The sequence below is a fragment of the Carassius auratus genome, unplaced genomic scaffold, assembly GCF_003368295.1.
Source record: "Carassius auratus strain Wakin unplaced genomic scaffold, ASM336829v1 scaf_tig00217144, whole genome shotgun sequence".
NCBI lineage: Eukaryota > Metazoa > Chordata > Actinopteri > Cypriniformes > Cyprinidae > Carassius > Carassius auratus.
In genome coordinates, this window is record NW_020528912.1 from 1 (window position 1) to 18,872 (window position 18,872).

Genomic DNA, 18,872 nt, shown 5'->3' on the forward strand with positions numbered 1-18,872 from the left:
CACACACACACACTCTCTCTCTCTCTCACACACACACACACACACACACACACACACCTGTGTCATCTTGAGCAGGTCCAGTGAAGGCCTGTGTTTGTGAGAGTCGGCCGGTCTCCTGCGCTTCACGCCGGTCTTCTTGTCGTTGTGGACGCAGGGCTGTGATTGGCTGCGGGCGAGGCCCTGACTGTGGCGGCGCTCCAGCTCGGGCGTGGAGTCGGGCGAGCTGGACTCGGTGGGGCAGATCTGCTCGTGTGAGAGGTAGAGAGCCTGAGGCGTCTGCGGGGACGCGGAGAAGGCAGCGAAAGGGAAGCCGTGGCTAAAGGTCTCCGGCGGATCAATGCGTGTGGGCAGGCTGAAGCTGGAGCTGCGCTGCATTGTGGGAAACCCAGACGGAGCAAAGACACCGCGCTGAACACTTCCTCCACTGTGGCAGCGGCGCTTCTCCACGGACGTCCAGACGCGTGATCCCTGCGGCCGCCACGAGGAGCGACAGCCGAGCTCATCCGAGCAGGACAGCGAGCGACACTGGCGTTTACTGGGCGGCGCGGCGCTGGCCGGAGACGCTTCGCTCAGACTCAGGTCACGCAGCAGACCGCTGATGCCACCGGCGGCACCCGCCTCACGAGCAGAACACGTCTCTCTCACACTGTCCCACAGACTCTCCAGACTGGAGCCCACGGGCCGCTGCTGGACACCACACACTCCAGCCACCTCCGGCCAGCGTCCAGACTCTACAACACAACAGCTGCGGTGAGAATCTGACACATGAGGAAGCACAATAACACAATAACACTGCTGGAAAACATGCGATGTGTTTCAGAGCGAAGCGCAGCAGTGTGTTCAATTACACACCAGCAGCTCCACATACACCCTGCCTTCCTTTCACCACAGTCTGAGATCAACATGCAGTTCTCATGTCCGTACTGAGATTTTAAAAGTGTGACGATACCAGCATTTCATCTCGGAGTGGATTCTCAAACAGCTCTGATTGGCCGTTGTGTTCATGTGCTCGACAGATATGTCTGTGATTGGCTACAGTGATCATCGCTTCACTCTCTTACACAGATACACACAGAAGCGTTGTAAAGCAGCATCAGTCTGTGAGCAGATATATTATGCTCAGCCCTCAGTAAACGTACTGACCTCCAGCCTGAGAGTTTCTTTAACACAACAGAGGAGAACAAAAGAGAAGCAGGAGGGCCGAGCTCACAGGAAGCCTGTGGACATTCACAAGCAACACAGCTGTGTCTGAGAAACAAAGAGCCAGAAATAGAGCCGCTCTGATTGGTGGCAGGCTGCCAGAGGCCTTGAACACTGTGTGTTGAGAGTGTTTTGGTTACTCGCTCTTAACATGAATCCTCGCACCCCCATGAGACTCTGAGCAACTACTGTCAGAAAACACCTCGCCAGCGGAGCGATAAATCATGGAGTTACTCATGATGAGACCTGACAAAACATGACATTACTACACTCTAATACTCATCTTATACTACATAAAATTACTCCACACTCTACATTCTTAATCTATACTACACTCTTTATAACTTCCACTCTCTATGGACATACTCAATACTCACACTACTATACTACACTCTAATACTCATCTATACTACATACTCACACAATATACTACATACAAAACACTCACACTACATTGTTTATCTATACTCACACTTTATACTACATACTCAATACTCACACTATACTACTGTACTCTTTATACTTCCACTCTATACTACATACTCAGTACTCACACTCTCTATTACATATTCAATACTCACACTCTTTACTACTCTTTATACTTCCACTCTATATACATACTCACACTCAATATTACATTCTCAATCTGTACTACATATTCTATACTCACACTCAAATATTACTCAATCTAAATCTTAAGTTTGCTCTACTACACATACTGTAGCATGTGTAACTGGGTATCGTTCAAAAATATAGTGATACCTCCACTTTGATACGGTTCCTGAACAGTAATTTTCTTTGATACCAATTTTCTGACATTAGTTTTAACAAGATTACATCACACATTACCTGTCCTGAGCGACTGCACAGAGGAACAAGATGAAACCAACACAATAAATCAGAGCAAATAGTTTCTAATGTATTGTTAATGTATTGCTTGCCACTGTTTTTGATAATAAATATGAAGACCAGCTGTTTTCTGAGAGGAGTGGTTCTGGAGACAGTCTCAGAACACACACGAGCTGCTCATCCGTGCCCCTCAGCTCAGAGACGCTCGCACCTGTGCCTGACGCTAAAGCAGCAGATGTTGAGGGCAGCACACTTTCTATTTCAATCTCTCATGGAGCTGAAGATGCGCTGATCCAATCAGTGAAGGGGCAGATGCAGAACAGAAAGATGTGTGATCGTGGTGTATTTGCACTTACCCATGATTCCAAAGGAGAAGAGGGCCGTCCCTTGGCTCATGGTCGGCGGCTCATGCTGTGGAAACACACAGATGGATCAGATGCACCACCAGCACACGGGCGACAGGAAACCCCTCCGAGTGCCTTCTGACTAGTGCACATCATGTAAACCACAACTAAAGCTCGCTCGAGCGCACGTGTGACATCATCGACTCAAACACGACAAACAAAGCCTTCACAACCACAGGAGTCGGTACAGAACATACACTCATTTCTGGGTACTACAAGTCATACAATTACTATTCAAATGTTTAATCTAATTAACTATATGAATGCTCTAATTAATAACATATTTAGTAAACATCACAGAAAATAGCTTTTGAAAGAAGATTCACTATTGCATATTAGTGATGATAAACAGATATTAATGGGTGATACAATTGAATCAATACTCCAGATACGAATCTTTATGAGTGAGTCATTTAGTCATTCATTCAAGCGATTCATTCAAATGGATGATTCATTCAGAAACAAAGCAAGTGACTCTCTTTCTGAGTCACTGAATCATTCGTTCAGAGGTGGATTTATTCACAGATCTGATAAAGCTTAGACTGAACTACTTGTGTTGTGAGAAATGAGTAAAACAAACCAAATTTGATCTAAAATGTAAGACCATAAGAACTTCTTGTATTAATTGCAGTGGTGCAGACATCGGGTAAAGCAGAACTCTCGCTGGTGCAATATTTTTTAACTTTATCATATGATATAAGTATAAGAGGGTGATTTATTTTTTGCCCTCATATCTTGAATTTAAGGCTCGTATAACTGCATTCTAACAGTTAACCGTCCTGCATCAGGCTCCTCAGAAACCTGAGAAGACAAAAATGTGTGTGTGATGGATCTGATTACTCAGAATGTGTTTGGATCTGGGTCTTGGACACTGATAATTAGGGAGTTAATAATGCACGACACCTGACGACGCGAGGTCTTACCAGCTGCACAGACTCGGTGGAGGCTACATCATCGACGGGCTTCTTCTCCAGGGTTTTAGTGTGAATAATCAGCACAGCTACACACATGTTTGCCACAGACCATCCCAGTGCAGGACCGATGGAGAGGAGCTCATCATTGATCCGATCCGATCTCACATCAGTATCGCTCTTCAGTCTGCACAGAGAACAGGACACAAACATCTCTGGGTGAAGCAGAAACGCTTTTGAAATCCCCTTCAGGGAACATTATAATCTTCATGAATTACAAAACTGCACTGCCATCTTTGAGCGAGAAATTCAGATATTTTGTAACATTTGCATGACATCGAGAAGCTTATGACATTATGACTTTAAAAACAAGGAAAATATCCCTAACGTAAGCCGAGCCGGGTGCATGAATAAAAGCATTATAAACTACTAGAAACCACTGGAGACCAGAGCCGAGGTCATGTGATCCAGCCGAAAATAAGTGTGACCTCTCGGTTATCAAAACACACAGCTGGAGGAACCGTGGTTCTAGATCCGCTGATGGGAGCCAGATGTGCGTTTAGAGCTGAACACTGATCTCCAGACTCATGCATCTGACAGGAGGACATCTCAGAGCTGATGATAACAGAAGATAGGGGTGTGTTCGACTCAATAACTGCTCCCTGACATGAATACATCGCACGCAGAGCCACACACACATCCAGCGCTCAACACTAGAAACATGACGAAAACAGATCAAAGATCGACTGATAAAACCGTGCAACGTGTTAGAATATGTAGGAACACATTCGGCCAGCTATTAATTTGATTATCATTTTATATTAACTCATAATACACAAAAGCACAAAAACAATTCAAACAAAAGGTGCATAAAAGTGATGCGTTGGCATTAAACACGGCTGATGTGAAGGTTCGGTCTGAAGCGTGTGATATCTCCTCACTCACGGGACGCTCGGACAGAGATAAGCTCTATCTGGAGGGCGAGACTGACTTCAGCCGGCGGATACGTGACTCCAAGTTCACAGAGCAATCAGCGGAGCGCCACACTTCCTCCGAACCACAGACATCAGAATAAAGCAGCTCCTGTCATCATCCTCTGAGACACATTCACATTAATGTGCAAAACAGAGCAATGGCTAACTCATACAGACGGGAATCAGACTTTTATTTGTTTACATTTATCACATTTTTAGGATTTTTCCTTTTTGTAGGATTTGTACGACAGACTTCAGATTCCTCTCTGAAAGGAATGTGAGCCGCAGGCATCGTTCTCGTGCAGAAGACCTGTTTCTGACACGCTAATGACTTTCCTCTGGTGCAAATTATAGAGACGGCGCTTCAGAGAGACACACATGACGAGAACACAGCTCCGGCTCCGTGTGGGAAAGACCCAGAGACCCTGGGAAGTTTATCACTGTGAAAACACGGAGCGCAGAGGGAACACGCTCCTTCCGAGTGTGTTTTGGGTGAACTTTCTGCTACTGAACACACCCACGAGCTCCAACGTTACACACATTCCCAGCGCTCAGCAACTCATTCTGAACATAACTCTTCTCTAAAGCAAAAGCGTGAATAGAAACCCCTCCAGAAAAGGGCAGAAGCGCAGCTCTCCATTCAGCAGGGCGTCCTCGAGGGCCAATCAATTAGTCATGTGATCTCCGCAAGCTGACGCTCCTCACGCTCCGGGCCAAACCAAACCAGCGCGCCGCGGGCCGCTAGCGAGGTCGGCCAAGTCTGTGGCAACAGAAACATCACGGATCCTATTGTGAAACACATGTAGAAGTGAACTCCAACCAAACAAGAGTTTCAGACTCCAGAGCCTTTCACAATAACAGCGTAGAGGACGAGGAAAGAGAAGGAGTGCTCACGACGCGTTCATGGACACAGCTGCCCGACCGATTAACACAAACACAAAGACATGCACCGCTTCTCTTCACTCGTGTTCACTCCAGCAAACGTGAAGCTTCTAGAAATGAGTGTGTGTTACTGTAAGCTCATGTGGAAACGGGACGTTTAACAGAGCCCTGGTTAAATTGTTACCAGGCAATAACCCACATTTGCACAGAGAGGCGCAGCGACACACAAAGCCAGCATTCATGCGCTCGCCACAAACCGACAGACGCTCGCGGATCACAAACACAACGCTATCCTGCTCACAGTCTGTGTGTTCTGCTGCTTCAATAGAGAATTCACCCCAGATGAGTGTGTGATGTTAGGGTTTCACACAAATGGAGAAGTTTAGCAGAAAGTTCACGACGCTCTTGAACGTGAATGGATTAGATGCTCTAAAAATGATGAGAATCTAAACATTAGTCCATATGAAAGATGATCGCTGATATTCACAAGTTGATACACGACAGCTGCAATGACTTTCAGTAAATTACTACATCTCAGTCTGTTTCTCAGAAAAAGCATGGTGTGGGTTCAGAAGACTTGCAGTAGGAGTCGTATGGATAACTGTTTTTGGAGGTCAGAGCGTGATAAACGGGTGAACAAACCGAAACCTTCTAACACGGCTCTACTTGAGCTTTAACACAATCCTCAGTCACAGATTTCTTGGCCAATCTCCGGTGATTCATGATCTTGTGAAGCACTTCCCTCTCAGAGCCTGATACTACACACGTATGGAACTACCAAAAACTGAAAGTCAGCGAGCTCATAAACACTATCTTGTGATTCATTGTGGGAACTTCCACTGCGGTGCAGGCGTTTACGGCTGTTTGTTACGTGACCTAGTTATCAAAACACTAGTGCAGCACAATCGAAGTCCAAAGGCCTCGAGTTGATCAAACTCAAGACAGCGATCTGAGACCAGGGATTTAAACACACACACCATCAGTTAGGTAAAGGTCAAAATCAGCCTCTTTTATGTCAAAGGGACAGTCAAACCTGTTCTGCATTCCCTGTCTGATGTCTAACAATGACAGTGTGACGTCTATCACCCAGATACACCCAGCTATTCACCACAAACATTAACTGAAACAATTCCCTTCAGTAGGAAATGAATTGGTCCTGGGAAGCCTTCTCCAGCTCTGTAAACACAACCAGTCAACACTTTTCAATAAGTGAACCTCATCCGGCCACTCTGGTGAGAACAGAGTCGCCGTTTACCGTGAAACACACACTGCGGGCGCTGCACACTTCAGCGGAAAATGACGGCTGGAGGTGAGAAACACAAACACATTGATCGCAGCGGCTGGAGCACAAACTGGCTTCCCCAGGAACAGACTGATGCATGTCGCAACACTTCACTGCAGAACAAGCAGCGGCGCATGATTCTCCAGATACCTGACGAGAAGTGAAAATCCTTTATTTGCATACGGCCTGATCACAGCTAACGAGCTGGCACTGTGCTGATAACTAGATAAACACAATCTGCTAGAAACTCTAGAGCTGCTCTTACTCTGATTAGACTTCAGTTCACACATCACCACGCAGTACTCAAGTTACCTCGAATAATACTCAACACAATATACAATACTACAATATTAAAACAAACAACCCTGCAATTATACAGAATACTCTAGAATACTGCATACTCTAAAGCACTGAATACTCGGAAAATACTCAATTTTAGAACACAGAGTACTCTAAAAACAATACTGAATACTCAAAAAACACTGAATAGTCTTAAATGCTCTCTAAAATATTAAATGCCCCCCAAAAAACACCATACTCAAATACTCTCTAAAATATGTACTACTCGACAATTATGAAAACATTAAAATTACTGATTACTCCTGCAATACTGAGTGCTGTAAAATACTAAATACTCTTAAAATACTGCATACTGGATACTTGTTAAAATAATGAATAATCTAAAATACGAAATACTTTGAAAATACTCAATGTTAAAACACTGAGCACTCAAAAAAATATATACTGAATACTCGAGAAGCCCTGAATAGTCTTAAAATGCTCTCTAAAATATTGAATGTCAAAATACATCACATTCAAATAAACTCCTGAAATACTGAGTGCTATAAAATACAAAATACTCTTAAAATACTGCATGCTGAATACTTGTAAAATAATGAATAGTCTAAAACACTAAATGTTAAAACACGGAGTACTCAAAAAATACTGAATATGCTAAAATCCTAGCAGATATACTCTTTAAATACTCAAAAAAAAAACCTGCATTGTCTTATTAAAATGCTCTCGAAAATAAGGAATAAACAAAAATACAGCATACTTAAATACACTCTAAAATATTTTACTCAATACTGAAAAAGCTACAATTGCCGAATACTGTGAAATACAGAACACTGTAAAATACAGTGCTATAAAATGCTAAATATTATTAAAACAGAGTACTCTAAACACAGCATACTCTAAAAGATACACTCTAGATTATTGAATACTCAAAAATACTGCATAGGCCTAATCTTAAAATACTGTATCCTAAAATACCAAAGATTCGAAATTACTGGATGTTCTTAAAATACGTCACACTAAAAGTGCTACATCCTCTTAAAAAACTCCCTAAAATATACAATACTCCAAATTACTGCATACTCAAAATACTACGAACTTTTGAAAGACAGAATACTCCTAGAATAGTAAATTACAGTAGAAGCATGTAATGATTAATAGATCAACTCTAAATACTCATCAGTAAAGAGTTTTTCAGCTCGTGTCGGAAGTTTATTGATAGAGTTTTCAGTTCCCAGTTCGAGTTGAACAGTTTCTGTTTTATCTTTGATCGTGTTTTTGAGCGTTTATTTGTAAGGATCACCGCGCGTTGGAGTTTCCGAGCGACTTTAATTCGGTGTCCATGTGAGCGTTCCTCCGAGCTCCGGGAACAAAAGCTACGAAACTCCGCGAGCGTCGCGGGAAACTCACTCATTCATGCACAGCGACGAGCTCGAGCCCCGCGCTACCGTAACGACATATACTGCGGTTTGATCCGTGTTCTCACTGTATACTCACGGGCCAGCGAGCGGCGCGTCTCCTCGCGTGGGACGGATCGATAAGCACAGCCGTTCAGACCATCTTCATCCTCATCTCGCGGCTGCTTCTCCAGCGCGGGCCCGAACACACACCGCGGGGGGACGCGGAACCGACACTCAGCACAAAACACTCACAACACGCGCTCTAAACACCTTCAACTGAGCGGAACCAGACTACATACAAGATTTAAAACATCAGTTATGATTCCTGACGACGATACAGGCGTTTCTGATGAATATTTCAGTTTGAAATAAAGAGGCGTCCCCCCGCGGCTGAATGGACTCGCCCGACACCGCACACAATATAACGCATCACTACACAAACACGGAAAGTTCGGCTCGTCTATTATAAAGTGTTAAATTACTCTCAAAGAGGTCACACTAAAACTATAACATCTGTCTAATGGAAGAAGGGAAAACAGCATGGTCCTTTAATAAATTAGCAGTACACACATACAATATACTCTGAAACCAACGTGAGAAGACATTGATATATATGTGATAAATGAATATCTTACACTCATTGGTTTTGATGAAAATTATGTCCAGTCCTAATCACAGATTTATGGACAGGTAAATAAGAATCTGCCATTTCAATAGACTTCCTTATTGATAAATCATCTCTAATAGCCTAGAGAAAGATCTGAACAGAATAAAACACAGGAACATGTTGGATAAAAAGGACATGCTGCTCGTTATGTAGGTTTCACTGTTGTTTGTGTGGGGTCTAAAGCTGATAATGAGGCTGGATTAGTTAAGTTTTTGGAAAGTTCCAGCCTGTGTGTGTTTCTGGGTTTGGGTTTGTTGTGGAAAAAGTCTCCCGGATCCCTGAAGGACCGGAAGCTGAGCTGAGCTCTGACTCCATCTACAGGAACATCTGGAAACTGCTGCAGGGGCTAGTTGTCACAGAAACTAAGAGGTTTTGATTTTCTCAAGCAGTGGTTTTCAATGTTAGTTTCAAACACCTCAGACTGGTTCTAATGACGACTAAACAATCACACATAAGGAGATACAAAGAACAGACAAGCATCATAATGTTGATTTATCTGACAGAAGCACACAGATCAACAGTACAGATGATATTTCACTGCAAATATTGTCCGAATGAAATGTGTTCGAGTGGAAATACAGTAGATTGCATTACAGTACAGGTTTAGACATCACAGTTAGATAATGTATTAGATTACTGAATAAATACACCATGTACATTTCAAACTCAAGCTGATAATATTATATTAGAAGTGCCTTGAAGACTCGGAGTCAAACATCTGATCCGTGAACAGAGGACAGACACAAGTTCCCGATCACACTGCGGTCACTGGATCTAAAGCTCGTGTTTACATCAGTCTCTGTAAGAGTCAGCTCGGTGTGCTCTGTTTGTCTTGGCGCTCCGTCTCCCGATGCTCTTCCTTCTCCATGTAGGCCTGCACGGATCTCCAGAGCGCTCGGATGTTGCCCTCGCCGAAGCCCGTGGCACCTCTGCGCTCGATCAGCTCCAGGAAGAAGGTGTCCTCTCCGAAAATAGGCTTAGTGAACACCTGGAGCAGATACCTGTGAAAGCAGGAAAAACAGTGTGTGTGTCAGGCACAGAGCAGAAAATATATCCAAATCCCATTCCTTCCTCATGTGGAAAAGTCCATCTGCTGTTGTCTCTCTCAGATTAGTTTAGATCTGTTTAAACGCTGCTTGATCTGTGCAGATTTCTCTCCTGATTCAGACCAGAACACGTTTTCACTGGAGGAAGTGTTATTATGGATTATTTGAGTTAAAATCATCTTAATGCTGGATGTGTTTCATCTTGTGTCTTCTCCAGATGTTCACTGATGGACTGGAGTGCTGTGGATTATTGTGAGGTTTTTATCAGACTCTCATTCTGACGGCACCCATTCACTGCAGAGCATCCATTGATGAGACACTGATGCAGTGCTACACTTCTACAAACCTGATGAAGAAACTGATCTCAGATGACCTGAGGGAACTTCTGTCTGAACTATTACAGAATATAATAAATCATGTCTGTTTATGGCTTTAGTGTCTCGGGGCGAGTGCTGTTGTTGTTGAATGTCTAGCGGGTTTTGATGAAAACAAAAGCTATTCAAATGTATTATGCATTATATACAGGTAGCATTGTATTTGCTGCATATAAAATGTGCTGCAACATGTATTCCAGAGATAAGTTAACGAGTGTGGGTGGTGTACCGCTGGCCGTCTGTGATCCGTCTGTCCGTGTAGAGATCAGTGTCCAGCAGAATCCCGTACTGACTCAGAGTGTGAGGGTCGTGACCCGCCGCCACGATCTCGTCCTGCTTTCCCACCTGTGGTGTCACGAGCAGAGTATGAACGACTGAACAATATTCAGACACACACCTGAGCTTCCCAGCTCTATCCTAGTACACCTGACCGGCCGAGAACAGTATTGAGGAAGCACACGGACCTCAGTGTAGTACGCAGGCGGAGGAGAGAAGAACTGCACTCCAGACAGACTCAGAGTGTGAGCCGTTCTCACGATGTCCTCGGTGTAGAGCCCAATGTGCTGGATTCCTGCCCCCCGGTGCTGATCCAGAAACGTGTCCACCTGGTTCCTGCCTGAGATCACACCTCTGTTAGAAACAGATCACACACATGTAGGTACATGATAAGGGCACTGTATTAAAGGATTCATTGAAGTGTTACCCTGCTCTGGAAGAGACTCTGCAATCACAAACTTGCAGTCCGGCTCTTTTTCATCTTTGAAGGGCAGTGTGATTCCTGATTCGCTGGAATTCCAGTATTCCATAGCCGTCAGCCGCAGCCCGATCCCGTTGTGGTTCAGTACATATCCCTCATCCACGTCCTCATTCCTGCACAGAACGGGTCATGGGGAATAATTCTGCCAATATTTCGGTAATTTGAGTAATTCCTCAGCATGAGTTCTCATTTGTTGTCATCAGATAGTGATTTTACTGCATTTATGAACTTGGCAGATGTTTTTATCCAAAAGCAACTTGCATTGCATTCACGGTACACACTTGAGTAGTTCATCAAAAACTACCTGTCAAAATCTAGAATAATTAAGATTTTTTAATGCGCACACTTATTTAGGCTGCATTTCTTTTATTGTCCATGTTGAAAACTGTCATGCTGCTTCATATCTTTGTGGAAACTGTGAAATACATTTTAGATTTCAGACACGTTGCATTCAGTGTATATTCCTCGGATCAGTTCATGCATTCCCTGGGAATCGAACCCATGACCTTGGCGTTCCGCTTTACTGATGCCGATCGTTATACTGATATGCAGATGATGTCACTGATACCTGTCGATGAAGAACCTCCGGAAGTCGAAGGTGTCTCGGTACCAGCGGGTGATGTGTGCGGTGCAGCTGCGGGGACACGCGAAGGTGATGTGGTCGAAGTGCGTGATGGGACACTGCGAGTGCCCCGCGGTCTCGGAGTCCGTCTGGACCTGATGGAAGCCCGGCAGGAAGAGCCCCCGGTACCGGGAGCGGTCTATGAGCGTGTGGCACACGTTACCCACCGGCGAGCGGATGATGGAGAAGGTGACCCGGCCGCAGTCATCGGTCACCTCGGTGGGCGGCTGGAGAAACTCACACACACCCCGATCCCGCAGCTCAGCGCTCGCCCGCTGCACGTCCTCCACCTCGAAACACACGTTACTCACGGTGTCCACCGGATAGTGCGCGTGGGCTCCGTACAGACAGTTCAACTCCCGACGATCTCTGACGGAGCTCCAGCCACGTGACTGACGTTCATTCAACCTCTCATTGACCACGAACACGGCCGATCCTCTGCGGAGCGCGAGCTGCTTCGCTCGGTCTGTCAGTCGCGCCGCGAACACGTTAAACTGGAACCGGGACACCAGCTCGTGAGCAACTTTATCCACGTTTGAGACGTGAAGCGAAATATGGTGCAACCGGCTCAAGTAGGCTGCCATGTTTGGGTGACGTCACAGAAAGGGCGTGTCACGTTGTCATGAAAATCGCGTTGCTGTTTATGTGACCTATCTTCATACATGAATGCAGATATTTCTAAATGTATGGTCAAAAATGATTTTTAAATAATTCTTCTGATATTCTGTGTATTTTTTCAATCTTAATATTAATATATACCACGACTACAAGCATTTCAGTTAAGTTTTAAAATAGTTTTATGATTTTTTTTAAACCTACAATAATGAATGTCTAAGGTTGGTTTTCACATGGTGTGGAGCCGTCCAATCAGCGGCGCTGCGTCTAGTCACGTGCACGTGACGCGGAGCGAGAAGCTGGTCGTTTTTATTTTGTCAGCTCCGCCATTAAATCCGCATCCAAATCAACATTCAGAGATTAGAAACAGTATTCATCGACATAAAAACGCCGTTCAACGATTTATATAAGGATAAGAGATTAAACGACACAATGAAGGTCGAATAACAAATACAGGCTCAGGTGATTTAAGTCTCTTTAATGAGCTGCGCGCGGTGCGATGTGAGTATTTACATGTTTCAGCAGCAATATGTGTCTGTCAGAGTATTAAATTAATAACGTGTGTTTCACATTAATACTATTAATGTGCTTTATTTATATAGTAGGGTGAATAGTGAGAGAGACAAGTGTCAATAAGAACATTAACACTGTCAGTGCTGCGAGATATCAGTAATAACACCTGTGCTGTGACATATGGGTGTCAGTAAATAATAACACTGTCACTGCTGTGACTATTAATACTGTGAGATACGAGTATCACTGATAACATTAATACTGTGAGATACGAGTATCACTGATAACATTAATACTGTGAGATACGAGTATCACTGTTAACATTAATACTGTGAGATAGTAGTATTGTAAATAACATTAATACTGTGAGATAGTAGTATTATAATAACATTAATACGGTGAAATACGAGTATCACTGATAAAATTAATACTGTGAGATAGTATTATAAATAACATTAATAATGTGAGATAGTATTATAAATAACATTAATACTGTGAGTTACGAGTATCACTGATAACATTAATACTGTGAGATAGTAGTATCATAAATAACATTAATTCTGTTAGATACGAGTATCACTGATAACATTAATACTGTGAGACATGAGTATTACAAATAACATTAATACTGTGAGATACGAGTATTACAAATAACATTGATACTGTGAGATACGAGTATCACTAATAACATTTATACGGTGAGATACGAGTATCACTAATAACATTAATACTGTGAGATACAAGTATCACTAATAACATTTATACTGTGAGATACAAGTATTACAAATAACATTAATACTGTGAGATACAAGTATCACTAATAACATTAATACTGTGAGATACGAGTATTTAAAAAATACTATTAATACTGTGAAATACAAGTAAGTATCACCAATAATATTGATACTGTGAGATACGAGTATCACTCTCCAAAACATTAATACTGTCAGTTACAAATAAGATTAATAACATTAATAGTACCCGTACTATGGGAGTTAATATTAATGCCATCAGTAGTGCGATATATGAGTGTCAGTAGTAATAATAGTCCTGTCAGTGCTGTGAAATACTAACTGAAAATATTAATGCTACCGTCAACATTCATGTTATAACTGATATTATTGGTAGTATTTTGGGAAGTATTGAAGTATTAAAGATAGAAAGTTGTGAGTCTCGGATGTTCTGTGTTTCTGACATGTGTCATTTTATTTTGTGTTTGCAGATTGCTGTCTCTGTGTCAGTGTGTGTCCCTGATGTAAGTGTGTGTTGTTGAGTGAGCGACTGTGTGTGAGTGTGTGAGCTGATCCGTCATGACAGAGGTGTGTGTGAAGTGGTCGTGTGAGTACTGTACGTATGAAAACTGGCCGTCTGCTGTGAAGTGCACCATGTGCCGGGCGCAGCGTCCCAGCGGGACCATCATAACAGAGGAACTGTCCCCGAGCGGCGCCGGACACCAGTGTGACCCCGAGGGTAACGACAGCCTGCTCATCTGCCCTGACTCCAGCGCCCGGCCCCGTGTCCGCCCGGCACAGTCCTCCGAGCACAGCGGCAAATGGTCGTGTCAGGTGTGCACTTACCTGAACTGGCCCAGAGCGATCCGCTGCACCCAGTGCCGTAGCGTCCGGCAGCGTGTGTGTAGCCCCACAGAAACCCCCCAGACGTCCAGGAGCAGACGGGGCCCCGCGGCCGGCCCTCCAGTGGATCCATGTGAGGAATACAACGACCGGAACCGGCTCAACACACGAGCGCAGTCCTGGACCTGCTCGTCCTGCTGCTACGAGAACTGGCCCAAATCCCCTCGCTGCGTGGTGTGTGACCACCCCAGACCCAACGAGCCTGACGAGCCCTCGTCCCTGATTAACGAGCGTGACCGCGGCCGAGCGCGGGGAGTGTGCAGCGGGACACAGCGGCTCTCGTCTGTCTCCTCCAAACCTGAGGCAGAGCTGCAGATCGAGCTGGCCGCTGGAGCTCAGAGCGGTCAGGAGGAGATCCAGCTGGACACCAAGAAGATCAAACAGATCAAGAACCGCATGAGGAGAACCGACTGGCTGTTCCTGAACGCCTGCGCCGGTGAGTGCCTCTATACTCGCTCCCAGGGGCCATTGTGTCCTAAAGTGTCTCCATACACTCAAGGAGTTAAGACATAATGCATAAAGCCAGAGAAAACGAATTATGCCTGCTCTGACCCAGCGCAGCCCGAGTATCACAGTACACTGTTGGAATGAGTGTTGTGTAAATGCAGTCTCTGAGCAGCATGTGTCCGTCTGAAGCGCTTCTCTGCCACCTTTGAAGTGTAGGGTTACAGCCAGACTTTTGTGTTAATTACTGTGGAGTTTATTCTGGCCAAGAAACATCGCATGTTCGTTCACTTGTGGCAGTTTATAGTCGTGCAAGCACAGCTCCTGTCTGTGTGAACGAGGAAAGAGTGAAACGCTTGGCCAGATAGTTTCAATACTAGATTATGAGTGAGTAATAACTGATCTCGGAGCACTGAGTTCTCAGGAAATACTGGTGGTGATGTGGCCATTACACCTTGGGTGTGCTTTAATTTCTAATAATTCAAAGGACCTTGATTATTCCACTTATAATACGGTTACCACACCTCGAATATTGTACAGATGTTGTATTCTAAGACATTGCTCTCCATACATACAACATGGAAAATGTTTCTCATAAATGTAGATATTACAAGACAATTAAACACACAAATCATCTGAATGGGTTGTTAAAATCTTTCACATTAGTCCATCAGCTGATTCAGACACTTATAAATAACATGCAGCAGATCAACAACAGCAGTAAACACACACACACACACATGTGACCTTTACAGGGTTTCAGAAGCATCCGAACACTGCGAGTGTGTGTCGTGTCTTCAGATCACTTTAGAACACTTTAAACACCAAACATATCTACACGCCTGAGCCTGATTAATAATCTGCTGAGCTGTTTCCTGATCAGCTGTTTCTTCACTGAAAACATGAGCAACCGGTTACTATAAATCATGACTGTGTGGTGTAAGACGTGTGTGCTAACCCGCTGCGCTCGTGTGTGTGTGTGTGTGTGTGTGTAGGTGTAGTGGAGGGCGATCTGTCTGCGGTGGAGGTCTATAAGTCTTCAGGAGGAGACATCGCTCGTCAGCTGACCTCCAGCGAGGTGCGTCTGCTCAACCGACCCTCAGCATTCGACAGCGGCTTCACTCTCGTTCACCTCGCCATCCGCTTCCAGAGACAGGACATGCTGGCCATTCTGCTGACCGAGGTGTGTGTGTGTGTGTGTGTGTGTGTGTGTGTGTGTGTTGCTCTCTGATGCTGTGGAAGTGCGTCTGAAGGCTGGTGTTTGGTCGCAGGTTTTCCCAGCAGGCCGTTAAATGCATCCCAGCGATGGTTTGTCCTGAACTGACGGAGCAGATCCGCAGAGAGATCAGTGCATCACTGCACCAGCGCAAGGGAGACTTCAGCTGCTGCTTCCTGACGGACCTCGTCACCTTCACCCTGCCGGCAGGTGAGGGACTCACACACACACACACACTCTCTCTCTCTATCTCTCTCTCTCGCTGTAGGAACACACATGTGTGTGATTTGAGTTTGACAGTTAGTTTTTTGTATGTTTGACAGATATTGAAGATCTCCCTCCTGCCGTTCAGGAGAAGCTCTTTGATGAAATCCTGGACCGTGATGTTCAGAAGGGTGAGATGTGAGCCGCTAGTGCATTACAGCAGCACGTGTGTGTGTGTGTTGACCGTGTGTGTGTGTGTGCAGAGCTGGAGGAGGAGTCTGCGGTCATCAACTGGTCTCTGGAGCTGGGCACGCGTCTGGACAGTCGTCTGTATGCTCTGTGGAACCGCACGGCTGGAGACTGTCTGCTGGACTCGGTTCTTCAGGCCACGTGGGGCATCTATGATAAAGACTCGGTGCTGAGGAAAGCTCTTCATGACAGTTTACACGACTGCTCTGACTGGTGAGACACTGCATGTGCACTACACGGACAGGTTCTCTTGCTGTATTGTATTTGGATCCATGTGTATGTGTGTGTGTGTGTGTGTGTGTGTGCAGGTTCTATTCGCGCTGGAAGGAGTGGGAATCGTGGTATTCTCAGAGTTTTGGGCTTCATTTCTCTCTGAGAGAAGAACAGTGGCAGGAGGACTGGGCCTTCATCCTCAGCCTCGCCAGTCAGGTACACGGACACACACACACACGCACACACACACTCACACACACAAGCACACACACTCACACACACACACACACACACACACACACACACACACACACACACACACACACACACACACACACTCTCACACACACACACACACACACACACTCACTCACACAAACACACACACACACAGTCGAGCTCCTGGAGGCGTGCCGTGGGCGGAGCTAAAGTGTACAGCACAGATCCATCAGTGTTTGACATTAACACACTGCTCTGGATCTCTGGAGGCTGAAGGAGGTGGTCTTCTCTGGAGACTCTCTTCTGGAGCGAGTCCTGTGCAGCGCTGATGGAGACTCCTGATGAAGCTCGTCCATCTCGCTCTCGCTCTTGCAGGAGAAGAGCTCACACAATCAGTCCCCACCGCTCATGACAGGGCCATACTCAAAATAAACGTTCCCACACTTACACCAACACAAAGGAGTGTATTTGGCACAGAAATACTGCAAGAAACATCATTTAGTCCCCACCTTTTATTAGTATTTTTTTAGTCTTTATGCAGAATTTAAGCTTCTTTTATATATAATTTGAGTCCATTTTTCTTTCAAGCAGCTCTTTTTTTGGGTGAAATCTGACACCTGCTCATGTTCTAGTCTAGTTTTGTGAGTCTTCTATTATTACTTGAGACTGTTCTGATGTGATTCACAGAGGCTTCGCTCGGATCAGACCAGTGTTCTGTGTTCTGTTCCTGCAGTGAATGAATCAGTGTTGAATCAGTGTTGTGAGTGTGTGCTGCTCTCTGTCTGCAGCCCGGGGCCAGTCTGGAGCAGACTCATATCTTCGTTCTGGCTCATATCCTGCGGCGGCCCATCATCGGTGTACGGAGTGAAGTACTACAAGAGCTTCAGAGGAGAGGACGTTAGGATACGACTCGAATTCCAAGGTGAGAACCACCTCAAGAGCGCAGGGAGTGTCACCATGGACCGCAGGAGTGGTTGGTGTGTGTGCGATTCACCTGTGTGTGTGTGTGTGTTGTGCAAGGTGGTTCTACCTTGCCGTTGCTTATGGAACAGAGCCTTCTGCTGGAAAAGTCCCATCGCTCTCCGGTTACACAGAAGGGTTCACTTCTCTGTCTAGGTTGAGCATGGAAACCGATGGCCTACGATAATCGCGGCGCGGGCGCTAAACCTCTAACACTGACCGATGACCATCAACCGTGACCTTCCTGCCGCTGGTGGACAGTGAGAGGAAAGCTGCTGCAGATCCACTTCCTGTCAGCACAAGAGGTGAACACACACTGCAATTTTGGAAGATTCTTTCATCCACAAGGGACCTTGCAATTTCAGCAAGAAAATATCTTAAAACCCTGATGGACAAGTTGCAGTCACTCAGACTGGTGTGTGTGTGTGTGTGTGTGTGTGTGTCGCAGATGGGCAGTGAGAGCAGCAGGAGCGTCTGCTCAGGGATTGGCTGGACTGCTGTGTGACAGACGGAGGGATGTTGGCGGCGCTGCAGAAGAGCAGCAGACGGAGACATCACCCGCTCATCACACAGATGCTGGAGCAGTGGCTGGATGGTACCGGCAGATGCACCCGTGTCCCACGCTCTCCGACGAAGAGGACGAGGAGGACGATGAAGACGAGTGACCCCCTAAACCATTTCAACACTGTTCCACCACGTGCCCTCTTTCCCAGAATGCAATGCGACCTCCCCCCAGCAACAGCGAGGCTGAAAATCTTTGTGTTTAGTCAATTAATTTAGTTTTTCTGAAACTGTAAGTTTGTATCCATCTGCATGTGTCTCTTTAAACATGGAAGGATGAGAATAAAAGACACTCCACACAGCACATTTCTTTAGAGGTTTGAATCTGATCACAGGAATCAGAGTTTATGATTTAACTCACACTAAACGATTCAGTATG

General features: G+C 45.2%; 2 protein-coding genes and 1 pseudogene across 2 annotated transcripts; 1 reads left to right on the plus strand and 2 right to left on the minus strand.

The window, feature by feature from the left end:
- Positions 1-9: 9 nt before the first annotated feature.
- Positions 10-8,232, minus strand: LOC113100055 (protein FAM53B-like; the record flags this gene model as incomplete). Its single annotated transcript, XM_026264923.1, has 4 exons — positions 8,210-8,232; positions 3,377-3,551; positions 2,406-2,460; positions 10-731 (listed from the first exon to the last, which is right to left on the minus strand). Coding segments are annotated over exons 1-4 (960 nt in total), but the record flags the coding sequence as incomplete, so codon positions are not given.
- Positions 8,233-9,337: 1,105 nt separating this feature from the next.
- LOC113100056 (4-hydroxyphenylpyruvate dioxygenase-like protein) lies at positions 9,338-12,279 on the minus strand. The gene is made up of 5 exons (XM_026264925.1): positions 11,612-12,279; positions 10,990-11,156; positions 10,751-10,902; positions 10,516-10,631; positions 9,338-9,867 (listed from the first exon to the last, which is right to left on the minus strand). The coding sequence occupies exons 1-5, from the start codon at positions 12,247-12,249 to the stop codon at positions 9,675-9,677; spliced, it is 1,266 nt and encodes a 421-aa protein (XP_026120710.1). The 5' UTR covers positions 12,250-12,279; the 3' UTR covers positions 9,338-9,674.
- A 1,815-nt stretch (positions 12,280-14,094) lies between these two features.
- On the plus strand, positions 14,095-18,597 carry LOC113100057 (ubiquitin thioesterase ZRANB1-like; annotated as a pseudogene).
- The last annotated feature ends 275 nt before the right edge of the window (positions 18,598-18,872 follow it).